The following is an 18,141-nucleotide window of genomic DNA, read 5'->3' as shown; positions in this document are numbered from 1 at the left end:
AAGTTTCAGCAGCCTCTGGATTCCACCAGCACCAAACCACAGCATTTCACCCACTGCTGGCAATGCTTGTCCTGCACAGCATCACTCAGAACAGAACTCTTTGGGCTCATTCTCTTTGGGTAAGGTTTAAGGTCTGGTTGCAACTGGACTTCTTTTTTTTTTTTTTTTTTTTTTTTTTTTTAAGAGACAAGGCTATTTGCTAAAGATGTCATCTGCTTAATTACAACTGCTCTGACACACCCTGAATTCTAAGAAGAAAAATTCCAATAGGATTCCCTGCAGGTATAATGGGAAACACACTGCTAGAAGTAAATCACTGTCTCCTGCTAAATGTGTGCCAAATAAAGTTCTGAAAAGGACCAAGAAAGTCTCAACATTTGCAAAAGGAAAAGAAATTGGTGCTCCTAGAAACTTAACAGTCTGTTACAGCAGGTTTTGAAGCAAAGTTTAAGGTACAGGTGAACTCAAGAAAAAATATGATTGTTATGCTCTGATTTTTCACCTGTACACTGAGCATGGCAGTAAAGATGTGAGGCAGTATCACTGACTGGTTTACTCACTGCTAATTAATTCTTACAGTATTACTCACTGTTTATTTGTGTATAAAATGTTTCATCCTGGTTAAAAAAGAAAAAAAAAAATCCATCCCATGTGTTCCCAATTTAAATTCACTGAATTATTTGGTTTCTCCTAATTTTGCTGCATTCTACCTGGGATCAAACTGCCTTCCATGACAATAAAAACAAAGAAGGGGGGAAAAATATGGCAAGAAAAAGTCTTAACTGGTCCTCAGTTGCTGGCTGCTTGCCTGTGAAGGTTTTTTTTGTCAACACACTTGCTTCAGTGGTGGTGGTGGTGGATCTAACCAGCTTCCATCAGCACACTGGGAGGAGAGCAGAGGTGGCATCCCCAGCCCATGCTGCACACTCACCTTCCTTGTCCCAGAATTGCCAGAATTAAACCAACTCCAAGGAAGGGAGAGAGTTTTCTGTAATGCCCACCTAAGACTGCTGAGCTATGCCAGCTTCTGACAAGCCCTTAGCCCCAGGGGAACTTTACAAGATGACCCTTGGGTGGTTTTGTTCCACAGAGAGTATTGGGAGATGAATAATTGAAGTCTGTTTCTGGTGTACAGGTGCCCACTGGGCATTCCCATGCAGGGGGGGTCAGAACGAGATGATCTTTAAGGTCCCCTCCAACCCAAACCATTCTAGGATTCTATGATTATTTTTTTGTGTGTGTCAGCTTTTCCAGTAGCACTTTCTGGAGGGAAGTTTACATCCAGCTACTATTGGAACAAAGTTTCCCCCCCTTTCTAGTAGCATCACTTGGCATTTCTGGGGAAGGACAGCACGGGTGGTGTCACAAGTTCCTTGCTTTGCCATTCCAGGTGTGGTTTCTTCTTCTTCTTCTTCTGCTCCCCCTCCATCCCCTGCTTAGGCCACCAAGAAGAATGCATCAATGGGAGGGTGAGGTGTCTTCCAAGCCCAGAAGCTCCTTTACAAGTCTTTCCCCAAACTGTGCACGGCTATACCTTGTCACATGGTAGGCATCTGACATTTTGTAGAGGATGTAGGCGTTGTTTATGGCGATGCTGATGGCAAACCAGAACACTTGTTGCCAGGTCTTGTTTGGTTTGTGGGAAATGAAATACCTAGGAAGAGAGAAGGGGAGGGGAAAAAAAGCAGTGTTCAGCCAAAAAACTTGCAGCTGGGATGCAAGAAACAAGGACAAAAATTCAGCCATCCTGCAGGAGAAGCAGGTCCAGGGCTTAGTACCTGGTGCAGGCATCACTTTATGAAACATGGTGGAATGTATTTAGCAGTTTTTTACAGGGGAGTTGCATAATTTTGGAGATTTCTAGCAGTTTCTAAAAGAACAGACTTCCTTGCTCTCAGAAACAAGCCCTCAGCAACACCTCTGAACCACTCCATGTAAGAAAAAGAACTCACAGAGACTCCTCCAGCTTCCACGTGACAAACATCCCCGTGATGGGAGCTCTGGGTCTGAATCCCTTCAGTTTGTAACTGAAACAATAAAAGCCTCAGGCATATAATGTAACAGTGTAGGGAAGATTGCTGATGCTTTTCCTCTTGTTTATCTCTATTGTGAGCAAAGAATGATTTCTGCTGCTGTCAACAGTGGGTGGGAGGATGTGGGGGCAGAGGCAGAGCGTGCGGAGCTGGGAAGTGGAGCAACCTCTCCATGAGGCAGAACTAGAGAGGACTGACATACTTAAATTTAGGTTCTGACTAATTCTAGGGCTGCCAGAATATTCACTCCTCAGGCAGAAGATTTCCTACTTTTCTACTGTCATTTTTCAAGTAACCATTTAGATCCACTCCCTCACCTCTTTTTCTACCCATTTCCTCAGATCAGATCCCAACGTTGGTCTCCAGCAACCACCTCTTCCTCTTTCATCTCTTCTACTGAATTCTTGCTTCCTTGCCCAGAACTGGCTTGGAAAATCCCTGCTGCTTTTTCCCTCTCTTCAACTTTTGGTTCTTGAAAGCTTCTGTATCTCAGTGCTATTCCCAGAGCCAAGCTTCACCACTGCTACTCTTACTCATTTCTGTTTCTCCCTGCTACAGTAAGACCCCAGTTGAAATTCAGGAGCCAAAATATCTACATTCTACTCTCCCAGATCATCTAGATCAACTTTATATCTGCAACTGAATGGCCTTTTCCACCTAAACACCATCTTCTGAGAGCTGAGAGACTTGTAGGGCTGGCAGCCCCTTGTTGAATTCTCTATTTATCCTTCAGTTTGATGTGGGAACATCAGCCTGTGGGCTCATCTTCCCAGCTCTTCTTAGAAGTCATTGAAAGGATGCTGAGAACCTCAGACTCAACATTTTTTGACTGATACAGCCCCAACTACACCAGGAATGCACCCTGCAGTGCCAGCTCCTGAAGCTGGACTGGAACAGGAGATTTATCAGAGATTAATCCTAGGAAAGCAAGATTTGGCCCTCAGCTCCAGCTCAACATGAAGAATTCAAATGTTGCATCAATAGAGGAGTGGAAGAAACCCAGACACAGCTACAAACAGACAGACAGACTCTTACTTACTTGCTGTATTTATCATCATATTTGCAGATATAGCTGAGGTGAGCAGCAAAGGCTTCAACTGCCAAGGGGCATGGAATTTCTCCACTTTTCCTCTTAATTATAACTCCTGTATCAATTAGAAACAGAGCAGTTTGAAATCATAGCTCTAGCAATTGAAAGATACAATTTCTATACAGGGACTTATAGAATAAACCTTATTAAGAGTTTCTGCCCTAAAAGCAGAATGTTACCTGTAACAGAGATCTTAATTTGATTTTTTTTTTCATTGGTTGCACACTGAGTGAGTAGAAGGGGAAGAGGAGGGATCATTTTTCAGTTGGAAATGAAAAGGTGTCAAACACAAACACTTTTACCATATGTCCAGGAAAAAAACCCCCACTTTGCTATAGTCCTGTGGCAGTCCCCTACAGCCAGTCCCTCTCTTGGTTCACAGTGAGTTGTGGTCACATCTAGAGCCATGACCTGATATTTTATGCTTAGAACTTTGAAGGTTGCAAATGAGTTCTTTGAAATTAAATCCTTTTTTTTAATCTCCACTCATGGGGGCCAAAAGCACCAGTACCTCCAGTACCTCCACTCTGCTAAGTGCTCATCAGCAAAGACTACAAAGAACATCACAGCAGTGTTCATAAATCCAATGCCCTCCCAATAAACTCCCCTGGTTCTTCCCTGACTTAATCCTCCTGTGTTTTCTCCATGGAGAAGCTGCTTGTAGGAGGGAAGGATAAATAAAACTCATAGAACTTTACTAAGGAGTCAGCTCCCTAACTTTTGCCTTCATGTCCCCATCATGATGCTCAGCTCTCCAGGGTATGGACTGCCTCCTGCTCCATGTCTCCAGGACTGTGTCCAGGGAGGATCCCTGCTCTCCCCCAGGCACAACACTGTTTTTCTCCAGCTCTAGAGGAGCCCAGGCTTGGCTCCACCTTTCCTCAGCATTGCATCAATACAGGCACAATCCTGGGCTCCTCTTGTCTATTTCCCACCTTGCCAACTCCCTTACAGTCATTCCTAAAATGCTCCTCACGTTGTGATTACAGACTTCACCATTTCATTCCTTCAGCTGGAAGTCTCATCCCATCCATCATCTCTGTCAAGCCCCCTGTGCTCTCCTAGCTGGAAAGCTGTAATTTGAAGCAGGACTTCTGGCACACACTAAATGTCAGCTTACAGCTGAGCCACACAGCAAGTTATTTGGGGTCTTCAAAGTCTGATTTTTCAAGAATCCAAAGTTTAATCACCTGTGAATTGGTCAATATGCTCCCCTTTCACCTCCCCAAGCTGGGTACAAATGCAGCCCCAGGGGAGAGGGGAAAAAACCTCAACCATATAAATAAATTCTTTAAATTTATATGCTTATTAAAGTGATTTTATAAAATTTTTCATGAGTTCAACAAAAATTGAGGTAAAAGAGATTGATATACCACTAGCCTGCTCCTTCAGTGCTGCAAAATCACTTTCCAGCCCCCCCCTGGCAGGTCAGGAAAGGGTAATTATGTTCCTGATGCCAGTGATTTAGCAAAAAAACCCCTTATTCCTCCTCTTGCTCTCCTCTCTTTTCTCTCTTCCTCCTCTCCTCCTCTGGAAGATTTCTATTTCCTTTGCAATTTACTTTGTATCCCAATCCTTAAAAAAAACACATTGCTTCCTTATCTTGAAACCCACTTTCTAACATTCCCCAGACTCATTCAGGGCCAATCCCACAAGCTGATTTTTTTTCAGAAAATGAGATTTCCAGCAGATACTCCTCATTCCAGCCTCTCCTGAGCTAAGAACCACCCTGGGGCTTGGACAACAGCTTCATAAAATGGTGAGGACTGGACCACATCTCCCCTCTTCACAAGTGCCACCCCTGCAGCTCTTCAGTCCTTGTGTCTCTGGGCCAAGTTTGGTTTTCTGTCCTTAGTTTTGTTGGTTTGGCTTTTAAATAGAGGTGGTTGGTGAAGAACAGCAGCTACTACTTCAAAAGATCTTGGGTTCAACAATTCTTTTGCTTGCTGCTCATCCTGTAGTGGAACAAAGAGAGGATGCTGCCTTCTCCATCCTGACCTTTATGAAAAGCAAAACCAAGATTGTAGTTATATTTAGATTGTGGTTATGTTTAGGCTGTAGTTATGTTTAGGCTGTAGTTATGTTTAGGTTGTAGTTATGTTTGGAAGGTAGTAATGGAGATGCTGGGAAAGGTGGTACCAGACCCAGAGTGGAAAAGCAAAAATGCAGCCACATCCCACAGCTGGGGAGGTGTGGGACAGCATTGGAATTACCTGTTTAGAACAAGGGTAACTTTTTATTCTTGGGGGTCCAATCTCATTGGGATTCTCAGTACTTCTGTAATACAGGTAGAAGGAAAAAACTAAACCCAAGTTAAAGATTGAGAGATTTCAAAATGGGTCAAATTTTGATCTATGAAGAAACTACCTACTTGATAGGAGAGTTAGCAGGACATTTTTGCAAGACTAAAGGACTAAGACATCTTTGAGCATCTGAGATGATGTATTATGACATGTCAGCTGAAAACATCCATAATAAATAACCTGCTGCATCTAAGAATAGTATTCATAGATCAGTTCTGACAAGTGCACTGCCCTCCTGGTGCCTCTGGCTTGGGTGGGATTTGCACTCCTGAGTACAGACAAGATTCACCTTCTCAACCTTCTTTTAAACTGCCATGAATAGCTCATTATCTCTATCCACCTCTTTTCTCATCCTAAGTTTTATTCTAACCACCTCTTGCCTCCTGTTTTTAAGGCTCTCTCTTCTCAGCCTCCTCCATCCACATCAAGATTTACACCCAACCAAGTGCAAACAAGGACCATGAAATGCCAGGTGAGCCCCCTGGCACCAGTCCCTGCCCACCCTCTGTGGGTTTAATTCCTTTTTGCCCCAACCTCCTGTAAGACCCATGCTCAGGAGTGCTGTGCAGCTTTTCCCCAAGGAGCACTGATTCCTCCTCTGTCCCCCTTTTTTTTTTTCCATGCCTTCAGAGGAGACTTTGGTGGTCCAGCTTCAAGTTGGTCTCAACCAGCTTTGCTACCCTGCCAAATCAGAGCCTGGCAATCTGGTCTCCTGCCTTCCCATTGAGTCTCCATCTGTTCCCAGCTCTCCTCTAGAGCCTCTCTTCCCCCCAGCACCATTCCTTAAAAAGCCAGTCCCTGTTTTCTGCTCTGATTCACTACGTCTTCTCCAGCCAGCAGTGGGTGAGCAATGTCTTGGGCAGGTTTTGCCCATCACAAAGGTCCTGATCAGGGGGTGTGCAGCTGCCTCACAAAAAACCCTGAATTTTCCACCTCTGGCCAAACAGAGCCAAGGCACAGGAACATCAGCTCAAACCTCTGTGTGCTGCCTCTGAAGGATGCTGCTAGGGCAGAGTCTGCTGCTGCTCCCTCTTATAATAGGGCAAATAACATTGACATCTACAAACAGGGTCTTTTTTCTAGTAATGTTTATGAATTATAAGTGAAGGCTCTGTGCTAGGTTATAAAAAAACCAGGTGACATTTGGTGATAACTCTTGACCAGTCAGTGTGGCTGAACAATCCCAATCCAGCAAAGTGCACAAGGGAGACAGCACAAATCCACATGGGATGAACACATCCCAGAGGGAGCAACACTGCCTGGCTTCAGCAGGGTCCCCAAAGTGTCCTGTTTCCTTCATGTCACTATTTTCAGCATTTGTCCTCAGACACCAGTCCATCCCAGTCCCCAGGTTCTGGGGGTGCCTGGCAGAATTCCTTGGGATCAGCCATGCCTTGCTAAAGTAAGGAGCCTTCTGGCAAAGAACTGAACAACACATTTCCCAGCTCCCTGTACAGTAATTCAAGATTTTAACTTTCTGTAGCCTGTACACACATCTGAGAGTCACTCAGGGCTCACAACACGAGTCCCCAAGACGCCTTTGAATTGGTGGCTTTGCATTTAAAGCTTTAGGTTATTCTTATTATACATAAATCTTTATCCTAAAAGTGAAAGGAAGCTAAAACAAGACTTCCACTGAAAGATAAATTTCAAAGAGTTAGCTCATCATATTGCATCTTACAGAAGTTTTCAAGCCTTCTTAAAACCATTGGTATACTTTTGAAAAGGAAAAGGTTTCAGTACCAAGAAGCTCTTTGCAATTATTTGAACTATCCAAGTTATCTCCTTTGGTTTCTTTTCATCAGCTGCTAAAATCAATTTAACATACAACAGGAAGCCTTCAGCATATTTACTTCTGGAAAAAAAACTAAAATATTTCTGACCAAGTTTTTTACTGGCTAAGATAAATTAACTTTAGGATCTGCTCAGAGTTCTATGTGCATCACAATATTTATGAATTTATTCATAAAAGCAACCCTGAGGGATGCCTTGCAGTGGGGTTAATATAATGTTATACTACAAACACCTTCTCTTCTCTGACCACAAGCAAATTTTCATCCCCAAAATGACACTGCCTCCAGCAGCTCAGGAAAAGGAGGCTGCATTTTAACCTTTGTATAGGAAAAAAGAAGAGCTGCAGGAAGAAAAAGGGGAAGCTTTTTTTTTTGTTTGTTTGTTACAACCAAAATAAATCAAATCCAGTGATTCAATTTTGTCACAGAAAGCTTGGGGACTTCCCAGCAGTAGGGATATTTCTTACCTTGTTGAACTGGTGAATAGGCATTGGTCAGAAAACGAAAATGTCCTTTATTGTACCAGCAGATCAAGGACATGTTTCCCTTCATTCTTATCCTGTACTGTCCTCTGGACTGGGGAGTTTCAGGGTTGTTGAGCATGGATGGAGGTAGACCTGTGCAGTCACTCTTCCTGGCACTCAGCAACCCACAGCAGTAAATCCCTGCATGGGAACAGAAAACCATTCCCTATCAGCATGGCATGGACATGGAGCAAATCTGAATGGCCAGACCAGAGGAAGAGCTTGTCCTACAAATTTTTAGTCCCAGTTAGCCAAAACTGGTCTTCTCCTGTAATATTACAGATTTGTGTTCTACAGGAATGGCTTTGGAAAGCAACCCAAGTGCAAAAAGTCTGATTTCTTGATGGCATTTATTGACACCTCCTGCCCAGTCATGGTGAAATGCTGACAATGAATGGAAGAATTCAGGGCATCTTCCCAACAATAACATCTATAATCTGTTTCATAGTCCTTACAACATGAATAAAATCTGACTTAAAAAACACCCAAACCAAACCCCAGCAGTGATGTGCATTATGGAACAACTCAGAATGTATGATCCAAGAAAGTCTGTGATGCTTAACTAAGAAAATAAATTGTGGAGGGAGTAGGAAGATAGAGAAAACTGGAGCATCTTACATGTTGACTGAAATAAATTCTCCTACATGACTCCCATGATGCTTTCAATCACAATCTATATACATAGCTGAAAAATTCTGGTTTAACCCACTGCTTCACTGTGCTGACCACCTCTTGATTTTCAGCTCACTGCCCCATCTGGTTTGTTAAAGAAATGGTGTTTAGGCAACTAAGAACCACTGAAACCACTGGTTGGTATAAAAACCCAAAATGTGCCAGAAGGATGGAGAAAATGAAAATGTAACTTCAGTGAAAACAGATCTTAGAGAAAGGAGATAAATCAAACAGTGCCCTGGGCTGCCCAGGGAAGTAGTGGATTCTCCGTCCCAGGAGATATTTCAAAAGAGCCTGGATGTGGCACTCAGTGCCATGGTCTAGCAACCGCAACGGTGGTTCAAGGGTTGGACTTGATGATCTCTGAGGTCCGTTCCAACCCAGCCAATTCTATGATTCTATGATTCTAAATGAGTGAGCACTGATCTTGTCCTGCATGGACATCAGAAGCTCAACAGGAGATATTCTGCTGCTCACAGCTTTATGGCCTTTTTGTAGGTGAAAAAGGCAATGAATAAAATTTACCACCACAAAACAGGTCTCAGTGCAGCCAACCAGGTCCAAAGAAGATTTGGAAACATTAATAATGGCAATGCTTGGATTTGTCATTGAGTTGTGAAATAATAACTGCTTGCTTCTGTTAGTCTGGGAGAAGAGATCCACTTGGTCAAATTAATTGAACTTAAGGAAATCTTGGGTGGAAATTTCTTCAGTCTCCCTTGGTTTTGTATTAACCCACTGACTGGATACCAAAAAAATGGGCATGGAAGCAGGTGACACCTGTGAACATCTTTAGAATCATAGAATCCTCTGGGTTGGAAGGGACCTCTGGGATCATCAGCTACAACCCTTGATCCACTCCCGCTGCAGTTCCCAGCCCATGGCACTCAGTGCCACATCCAGGCTCTTCTGAAATATCTCCAGACACGGAGAATCCACTACTTCCCTGGGCAGCCCATTCCAATGCCTGATCACCCTCTCCAGAAAGAAATTCTTTCTAATATCTCCAACCTAAACCTCCCCTGGCACAACTTGAGACCTTTTGTGCCCTCTTGTCTTGCTGAGAGTTGCCTGGGAAAAGAGCCCAACCCCCCCCTGGCTCCAACCTCCTTTCAGGAGTTGTAGAGAGTGATGAGGTCTCCCCTGAGTCTCCTCTTCTCCAGCCTCAACACCCCCAGCTCCCTCAGCCTCTCCTCATAGGATCTGTGCTCGATCCCTTCACCAGCCTGGTTGCCTCCTTTGGACCTGCTCCAGGACCTCGATATCCTTCCTGAGCTGAGGGGCCCAGAACTGGACACAGGACTCAAGCTGTGGCCTCCCCAGAGCTGAGCACAGGGGCAGAATCCCTTCCCTGGACCTGCTGGCCACGCTCTTCCTGAGCCAGCCCAGGATGCCATTGGCCTTCTTGGCCACCTGGGCACACTGCTGGCTCATGGTCACCTTCCTGTCAATCCAGACTCCCAGGTCCCTTTCTGCCTGGCTGCTCTCCAACCACTCTGAGGTTTGTGGTGGTTTAAAGCTCAACTCTCAGCTCTGCTTGAGCAAATTTTTTTTTATCATGCTGAATTTTGCAGGTGTGAAAACTGGATAACGAAAAGCAGAGCATGTGGTCCAGCCCCTGAGCAGGCTGGGGGCCATCTGCTGAACTGAGGCCAGTTTATCAATGTCTTTCCTGTTCACAGTTGTCCAAAAATGTTCTAAATAAAAGACAATCATCACCATCCTTGATTTACAGGGTAGATTCCTCTTAACACACCCCAGAACAGGGCTGCCCATCTTTTGCTGCCAAGTCACACTGCTGACTGGTCTTCAAATCCCTGGCTCCAAAATCCTCCAGGTCCTTTTCATCAAGATTGTTGAGAGGAAATCCTACATTTTTGGTAGGTGCCTCTTTCTAGATTTTCCAGAATTTCCTTTAGTCCCTTTAAACACCAGTCTAGAGTCCCCAAAAGTTTACAGCTCCTAAGCATTAGCTTATTTAAATCTCCCCCTGATAGTTACAGAAAAAAACCCCAACAAATTAGCATAAAGCATTTAGGACCAATACCAATGTTTGTTTTCAGTTCTCAATGGGGTCATTCTACCACTGACCCTGCTCTAGCCCAGAAAGTAAATTTTTCTTGAACGAGCAAAGTAAATTCATCAGATCAAGAATGGGTCTTGAACTCACCTCAGTATAGAGGCTCTTCTGCAGGCTTTTGAGACACATTTTGGTCATTCTGGGGCCCTGTTCAGACTGAGCTGGCCAAATATCACAAAAGCATTGCTGAGGATGACTGTGTGATGGATTAGGAGAGTTTTCTCTGCTGAATCCTCCTTCTCCTCAGATGCACTCCCAATGAGTTGGATCCCAGCAGGTGCTGGCAATACGTCTTAGCAGTAATGTCAGTCAATACCATCTCTTCAGGGCTCTTCCTGACTTCCTCACTCTTTGTCATCTCTAGGATCTCACCTCTGCAAGTTTCTCAGAGTTCTTCCCATTCAGCATCCCCCTACCAAACCTCTCAGCTGGCCCCATGGCAAACACAGGCATTCCCATGTCCTTATTAAACAGAAACATTCCCATTCTCCCCATCATCCTCTTTACAAAGCCATGCTAACTCTGCAAAGCAAATAAATTTCCTATTCACCCCCTGCCCACCCCATAATTTTAACCCTAGGAAGGTGACAGCCTGTACCAGTACAGAAATGGAATTTTGGCAGCAGCTGTCAAATACCATTAGAAGCCTCAAGAAGAGATACAACAAGTAATGAACCAAGCTGAAACCTCAGTATAGCATTAGCATATTTGATCAGAGAGTTAATCAGAATTACATCTGTTCAAAAGACAGATGTTAAGCCAGACCTGTTAGAGATCCAGACCTCTTAGAAAGACCAAATTTTCACCCCACTAGAAACTGTTGATTTCAACTGTCTGCTCAGGCTAAAGCCCATGAATAATTCACTCCAGTAAATGCTTTAAATTATCTGTAAGTAATAAACACTGAGCTGCTTTAGTAGTCATGACTTTTTTTCACCAGGGGGATGGAATAGGTCATGCCCTGTTGCCTTTATCCTCCCCCAGCTGAGCAGAAAGGCTGTGACTCAGCAGCCAAAGTTTTGCCTGTCAGTCTTTACATTTAAGGCTGACATATCTCAGGTGTAAGGATTATATTGCTTACCCTCTACATTTTTTCAACACACACTTTGCATCATTGCTTTGGTAGTTTTAAAAATGTAATGCTCTTACCCAGCTGTGAAAAGAGGCATTTTAGTAAAGAACAGTCTCTGCTCAGAGGAAAAATACTCCCAGCATGCTATAAATATACTTCAATTCTTTTCCATTTGGCTGCATGGAGCATTTGGGGAACCATAGCTGCTTTTCTGAGAATATGATGTTATTCCATGGGACTCTGGGAGCTTTCAGCTTCCCTAAAATAATATAGGAGCTCTCAGAGCCTGGGAAGTCTCAACGCCTCAGCAACAGCCCTGCTATAGCTTGCTGGCCTTCTCATTTTAAATGAAAATCAAGATATTGCCTCAATTCCCAGCTCTCCCCCTAGCTTTGGGCTGCACTTCATTAAATTAATGCCCTGGGTGGGTTTAATTTTCTGCAGTGGAAAACACATCAGGAGCAAAACTCTAATATTAGTCAGCAGTGTGTTGAAGGGGGAAACAGCCCTGGAGCCTCTTCCCATGGGATGCACAATGGGAGCTTTCCCTCTGACTGCTCTGAAGGGTCCCTTGGAAGCATCACAGCAACTCTGGGAGGCTGAGCAACGAGCCAAGAGTTACACCAGCATGACTTAAAAGTGACTGCAACTCAAGGGGAGTCTCAATTCCTCAGCATCTCTGCATGGGGCTTTCCCATACCCAAGGGGAGGGGACATTTGACAGAGAAATGACCTGGGATTGCTCTCAGCACTAGCAGGAAACTTGCTGGGAAAGCCACACATCCATGGATGTCCTGCTGTGCTGATGTGGGTGTTATTTTGCTTTCAGAACTAAGGAATGTCTTCCCAGGGCAGGTTTACACCAGCAAAAAGGGGAACCATGCTAAGGGTTCTGTGGTGGGGCAAAATGTCATCTAGAGAAGCCACATCTTTAAAAGGTTTTAAACCAGCAAGGAGTTCTAAGGCACACCTTTAAGGATTCATCCCATCTTTTAGTCCTTTACAGGGGGAACAGAAAAATCACAGGCAGCTAGGAAATCCCTTGAAAAGTCCCCCAGGCCATAGAAGAAATTAGATCTCACAGTTCTAAGGCAAAGAACAAAAGCAAGGGCTTTAAATACCCTCATTAATTATTTTTTTTTTTTACATCTTCATTTTGAACTTTGAGAAGACTGAAGGAGGATTATTTAAAGAGTGACTTGGAAAGTCCTCTGCATGGGACCTTTTCATGAAGGAGATCTTTTCCTGGAGCTGATCAGCTTAAGCAGGAACTGGAAATCCCAATTAAACCCATTGGGAGCTTTTTAACTTGGTGACAGAAGGGTCCCTAAGTCTGTCACCAATCAAACCCAGTGAGCCACCTGATACCCACCTTGCTTCTCAAACTCTTCAAAGAGGTTCAGGCTGGTAATGCTTGGGCCAGTGAAGATGATGTAGTTCTTCCCAGAGGCATTCTGACAAAGGTTTTTGGCCACCATACTATGGAGCTGTGGTTTGTTCTTCAGAGCATCCAGCCCATCAGCACCACTCCCTTCTCTGAGATGGACATAAATCTTAAAAAAAGAAATGGGAAGAAAAGCCAGATAGTTATAAGGAATCCAGAGGGAACAACAAATGCAATTACCAACATACCTGCTCAGCTCAAATGGGGACAAGCTGAGAATCCAGGCAGCAGATACCTTATACAAACTGGTAATATCTAAACAAAGATCCTATCAAAGGGCTGTTGCTTTAAAACCAGCTTAGGTTAGCTGGCAAACCCACTAATCAAGCCAGCATCCTTTGCCTCTGCCTAAGGACTCCCTGAGGTTCTTGTTGGGCAGTTTGAAGGCTGCTTAACAGGAAAAGCTTCAACTCCTAACTGGGATTAGGTGTGGGACTGGATCTGCAGGAGCTTCAATGCTGCCAGCAAAAGGAGAGCAAAAAAAAAAAAAGGTCCCTACAAAATGACCAGAAGGAAATGGACCATGAGCTTCACTGCTGAAACGTTCAGATTTCTTTTTGTTGGCAGCAACCATTAGAAATGAGAAGAGTCAAACATACACCCAACCAGCCAGAACATCCTCATCCAACTCTCCCAGACACAGTGCTAATTTTTAGATCCTTTCACTTGGAGAGAACCCACCAAAACAGACTGGACCAGGACTGGACCAGCACCCTGCAAAATGCTGCTGCTAATAGGGAAATGTACTGAAGGAAAGCTGCTCCTTCATTCCTAGAAGTGACCCCTCTAAAAAAAAGTCCTCTGCATGGCAATGGAAAGAAGGGAACCCTCCTTTGTACACAAGCTTTTGATTTTCTTTCACTGGTAGTGCTGTACAAGCAGAACTTTCACTGAAGTTGAACACCTATTAAAAGGAAATAAGCATCTGATCTTCATCTTCTTCTAAAAGCTGGTAGAGAGAACCTGCTGGCAAGAGAAAAAAGAAGGAGCAGACTCTGTGTTCAGTCACTCAAACTGCACTATAACACCACGGAACTTGAAAAATGTAAAAAACACATAAAAATGCACATTTTCTGAAAAATTTGCTTATGTTTGCTTTCATCACTTTGGCTCTGAAATACTCCTTTCTTTTAGGAATTCTGGAAAATCCTACCCATCAAAAAAAAAGCTGAAACTTGCTCAGTTTCTAAGGGCAGGGAGAGGAATTTTGCCTTGTTTGTTGGAGCCATGGATCCACCATGAGCTTTTGTTAAACTTGCTTAAGATCTCAACCACCCAGCCCATGCAGCATTGTCCCCCCTTGCAGCCATCCCATGCAGTGCTACAGGCTGGGGACACAGTGGTTGGAGAGCAGCCAGACAGAGAGGGACCTGGGAGTCTGGAGTGACAGGAAGGTGACCATGAGCCAGCAGTGTGCCCAGGTGGCCAAGAAGGCCAATGGCATCCTGGGCTGGCTCAGGAACAGCATGGCCAGCAGGTCCAGGGAAGGGATTCTGCCCCTGTGCTCAGCTCTGGGGAGGCCACAGCTTGAGTCCTGTGTCCAGTTCTGGGCCCCTCAGGAAGTTCAGGAAGGAGATTGAGGTGCTGGAGCAGGTCCAGAGAAGAGCAAGGAGGCTGTGAAGGGATCCAGCACAAGTGCTGTGAGGAAGGGCTGAGGGAGCTGGGGGTGTTGAGGCTGGAGAAGAGGAGGCTCAGGGGAGACCTCATCACTCTCTCCAACTCCCTGAAAGGAGTTTGGAGCCAGGGGGGGGTTGGGCTCTTTTCCCAGGCAACTCTCAGCAAGACAAGAGGGCACAAAAGGTCTCAAGTTGTGCCAGGGGAGGTTTAGGTTGGAGATGAGAAAGAATTTCTTTCTGGAGAGGGTGATCAGGCATTGGAATGGGCTGCCCAGGGAAGTAGTGGATTCTCCGTGTCTGGAGATCTTTCCAAAGAGCCTGGATGTGGCACTGAGTGCCATGGGCTGGGAACTGCAGCGGGAGTGGATCAAGGGTTGGACTTGATCTCTGAGGTCCCTTCCAACCCAGCCAGTTCTAGGATTCTAGGATTCTATAAAGCAAAAATCACTACAAGGCTCTGACATCTCCAATGTGTGCATGATTGCAGCCGTGCTCTCAGTAATTTAGATGTCAGTGATCTTAGATGGGAAATAATTTCAAGTAAACAGCTTCTCCCTGTGTTTAGATGGTGTTTCTCCCAGCACAGGTATTCTAGATTTACTCATGTGATATTCCCTAGCAATTCAGGCACCATGGAACAGACCCCCAGAGGAATATGTTATATATGGAATCTCAAATATGAGACATAATTTGTATTTTGAAGTAAGTGACGTGCTAAAAAAAGTTGGTGCTGGGACAAGTGGACACTAATTTCAGAAAGGAATAAGGCACATATTAAAAGGAAGTCTTATATATACATATTTTATCCTTCTTTTCTCCAAAATACCCCCACAAAAATATCCCTTTTTTGTTGATAGAAACCAGTGTCCAGATGAGGACAAAGGCAGGAACATTTCCAGACTCCCCAATAAAGCTCCACTCACTTTTGAAGCTGTCAAATTTGTGCCTTCCCCAGTGCTAAGGCTGAGGACCAGCTAATTCTAAATCATTCAGGTTATTAAGAGCAGACTGTCCCAAACTCACAGCAAAGGTATTTCCTGATTATTGCCATCAAAATTAAAATCAGGTTACTGGTAAGACAGCAGAGACCACACAGCAAGCCCTTAAAATCTACAGGCAAGGCAGTGGAGAGAGAAGATGCAGACAGATTAACAGATTAATTTGGACCTTGGAGGAGCAATTGGGCTGAAAACAAAGCAGGGATCTCCATGCCTAGGAAAGTGTCCTGACCCTTCCCACCCCAATCTTCCCTTCTCCATCCTCACTTGGTGTTCCCTCTGGAACCCCACTCCCCAAGGGATGAGGCATCCTGCTGGCATCACTGGTGCACCAGTTGGTCCCTCACCAGGGCTCTGCAAGCAGCTACTTTTAGGACCATTCCCACCATGCATCCCCTGAGGTGCTACTGGTTTCCTCTTTTCCTATTAGGATGCCACACATTCCATAGGTTTTGTTAGCAGAGCTCCCTGTGCTCCTGGCACTTTGTGCTCCCTGGAGCATCCCTGGCAATGGCCACTTTCTGACTCTCATCCCCCCTTGCCCTGCTCACCTCCTCACTGCTCTTTTACCAAACACTCCTTCCAATGTTAAATATAACTCCCTTTTATTTTTTTTTCCCTCCTTGGGCATTTTCTTGCCTATCCAAGCACAGCCTTTCTTCTTGGCACATTTTTTTCTTGGTTTGGACAAGCACTATTCAAAGCTTTACCATGCTCAGTCCTCTTGGGAAGATGGGTGACTACAGCATAATGTTGGAAGGCACAAAAGCTGCTGTGAAACAGGGGCTGGATACAGATGACTACTAAAGGCACAGCTTCCAATACCCTTGCAAGTGCCCAGGATCCCATATGGCCTTTGTTTTCTCCCTCCTCATCCAGCTCATTTTATTCTACTTCAGCTCATTAAGATCCAGCCTACTGAAGCCCACAGCATCCCCCCCTCTTCTGTAATGCAGAAGTGGCATTTCTCAGCCAGCACTCTGCAGAAAAAAGCAGAGAAATGTCAGAAATTGGCTCCAAGACCTTCACAGCCACAGCCAGAAGCTGCTCCCCCAAAATTTTTTGTTTTCCCAGAGCTCCTGGGTTTGCCCTGTGACAAAGTGATGGCTTTGTGCCCTTTCCATGTGCTCCACCAGCAAAGCATCATCTGAAGTCCAGGCTTGACAACTGCTGGTGGACAACAGATGGAGATGTTGGCAGCAACATCCTCTGCTTTTGGAGCTGGTAGTCAGAGCAATGCTTCCCAAATATCTGCAGAGATCAGTTTTGCTGTCTGTCTTTTGCTAGTGGCTTCCAGTCCATTTGATCTGCAGCACCTAAAGGGGTAATTTCCTATAGATTTGCCATCATTTCTCTCAGGAGGCAACACCAAGAGGTTGAAGCTCTTTCTCCTGCCTTGCTGAGACAGAAACTGAGCTTTCTCTAGGTGTCCCTCAATTATTTTGCTTCTTATCAGAGCAGCTCCACCTTCAGTTCTGCCATCTCTCTAACTGCACCAGCTATTTTCAATCCAACATGTTTTAATCCCACAGGCACAACTCCAGCTCTCCTCACAGTGTTTAACTCATCCCTCAAACCCTCCTCTCTTCTGCCTTCAGTCTCCATGCAGCATCACAACAACCTCATCCCTTTAAAAGACCTTCACAGTCTCAGCTTCATCTTTCCTCCCACCTACAATTGCTTCTGCCTCCTCCCATCACAAAGGCAAAGGCAGGGATCAATCAATTTACCTAAATGCCCAAGTTTTAAGGTATGGGGTGAAGATTATGTTGAACATCTTCCAAAACAAGAAAAAAAACCAAACAAAAAACAACCTGCCAACTGTTCTGGAAAGAATGTTTGCCTGCACAGAGGCAAACAGAAAAGCCATCATATTTTTGAGCAGTAGGTTTCACATGCTGACAAACTCATAGAATCCTAGAATTGGCTGGGTTGGAAGGGACCTCAGTGATCATCAAGTCCAACCCTTGATCCACTCCCGCTGCAGTTCCCAGCCCATGGCACTCAGTGCCACATCCAGGCTCTTTTGAAATATCTCCAGACACGGAGAATCCACTACTTCCCTGGGCAGCCCATTCCAATGCCTGATCACCCTCTCCAGAAAGAAATGCTTTCTCATCTCCAACCTAAACCTCCCCTGGCACAACTTGAGACCTTTTGTGCCCTCTTGTCTTGCTGAGAGTTGCCTGGGAAAAGAGCCCAACCCCCCCCTGGCTCCAACCTCCTTTCAGGGAGTTGGAGAGAGTGATGAGGTCTCCCCTGAGCCTCCTCTTCTCCAGCCTCAACACCCCCAGCTCTCTCAGCCTCTCCTCATAGGGTCTGTGCTCGGGTCCCTTCACAGCCTCCTTGCTCTTCTCTGGACCTGCTCCAGCACCTCAATCTCCTTCCTGAACTGAGGGGCCCAGAACTGGACACAGTACTCAAGGTGTGGCCTCACCAGGGCTGAGTACAGGGGCAGAATCCCTTCCCTGGACCTGCTGGCGACGCTGTTCCGGATCCAGCCCAGGATGCCATTG

General features: G+C 45.0%; 1 protein-coding gene across 1 annotated transcript in view; it reads right to left on the bottom strand.

Annotated features, from left to right (window-relative positions):
• Positions 1-479: 479 nt before the first annotated feature.
• Positions 480-18,141, bottom strand: part of PGBD5 (piggyBac transposable element derived 5) — a 67,198-nt gene continuing 49,536 nt past the window's right edge. Inside the window, exons 4-7 of the mRNA XM_030448443.1 lie at positions 12,940-13,120; positions 7,687-7,884; positions 3,073-3,178; positions 480-1,654 (exon numbers count right to left, since the gene is read on the bottom strand). Coding sequence (XP_030304303.1) covers positions 1,459-1,654; positions 3,073-3,178; positions 7,687-7,884; positions 12,940-13,120 — 681 coding nt within the window. The 3' untranslated portion in view covers positions 480-1,458. The remainder of the gene's footprint in view (positions 1,655-3,072; positions 3,179-7,686; positions 7,885-12,939; positions 13,121-18,141) is intronic.

This window comes from Calypte anna, chromosome 3 (genome assembly GCF_003957555.1).
Source record: "Calypte anna isolate BGI_N300 chromosome 3, bCalAnn1_v1.p, whole genome shotgun sequence".
In the NCBI taxonomy this organism is placed as follows: Eukaryota; Metazoa; Chordata; class Aves; order Apodiformes; family Trochilidae; genus Calypte; species Calypte anna.
The sequence above is the reverse complement of the archived record's forward strand: the minus strand, read 5'-3'. Positions and strand labels throughout refer to the sequence as shown.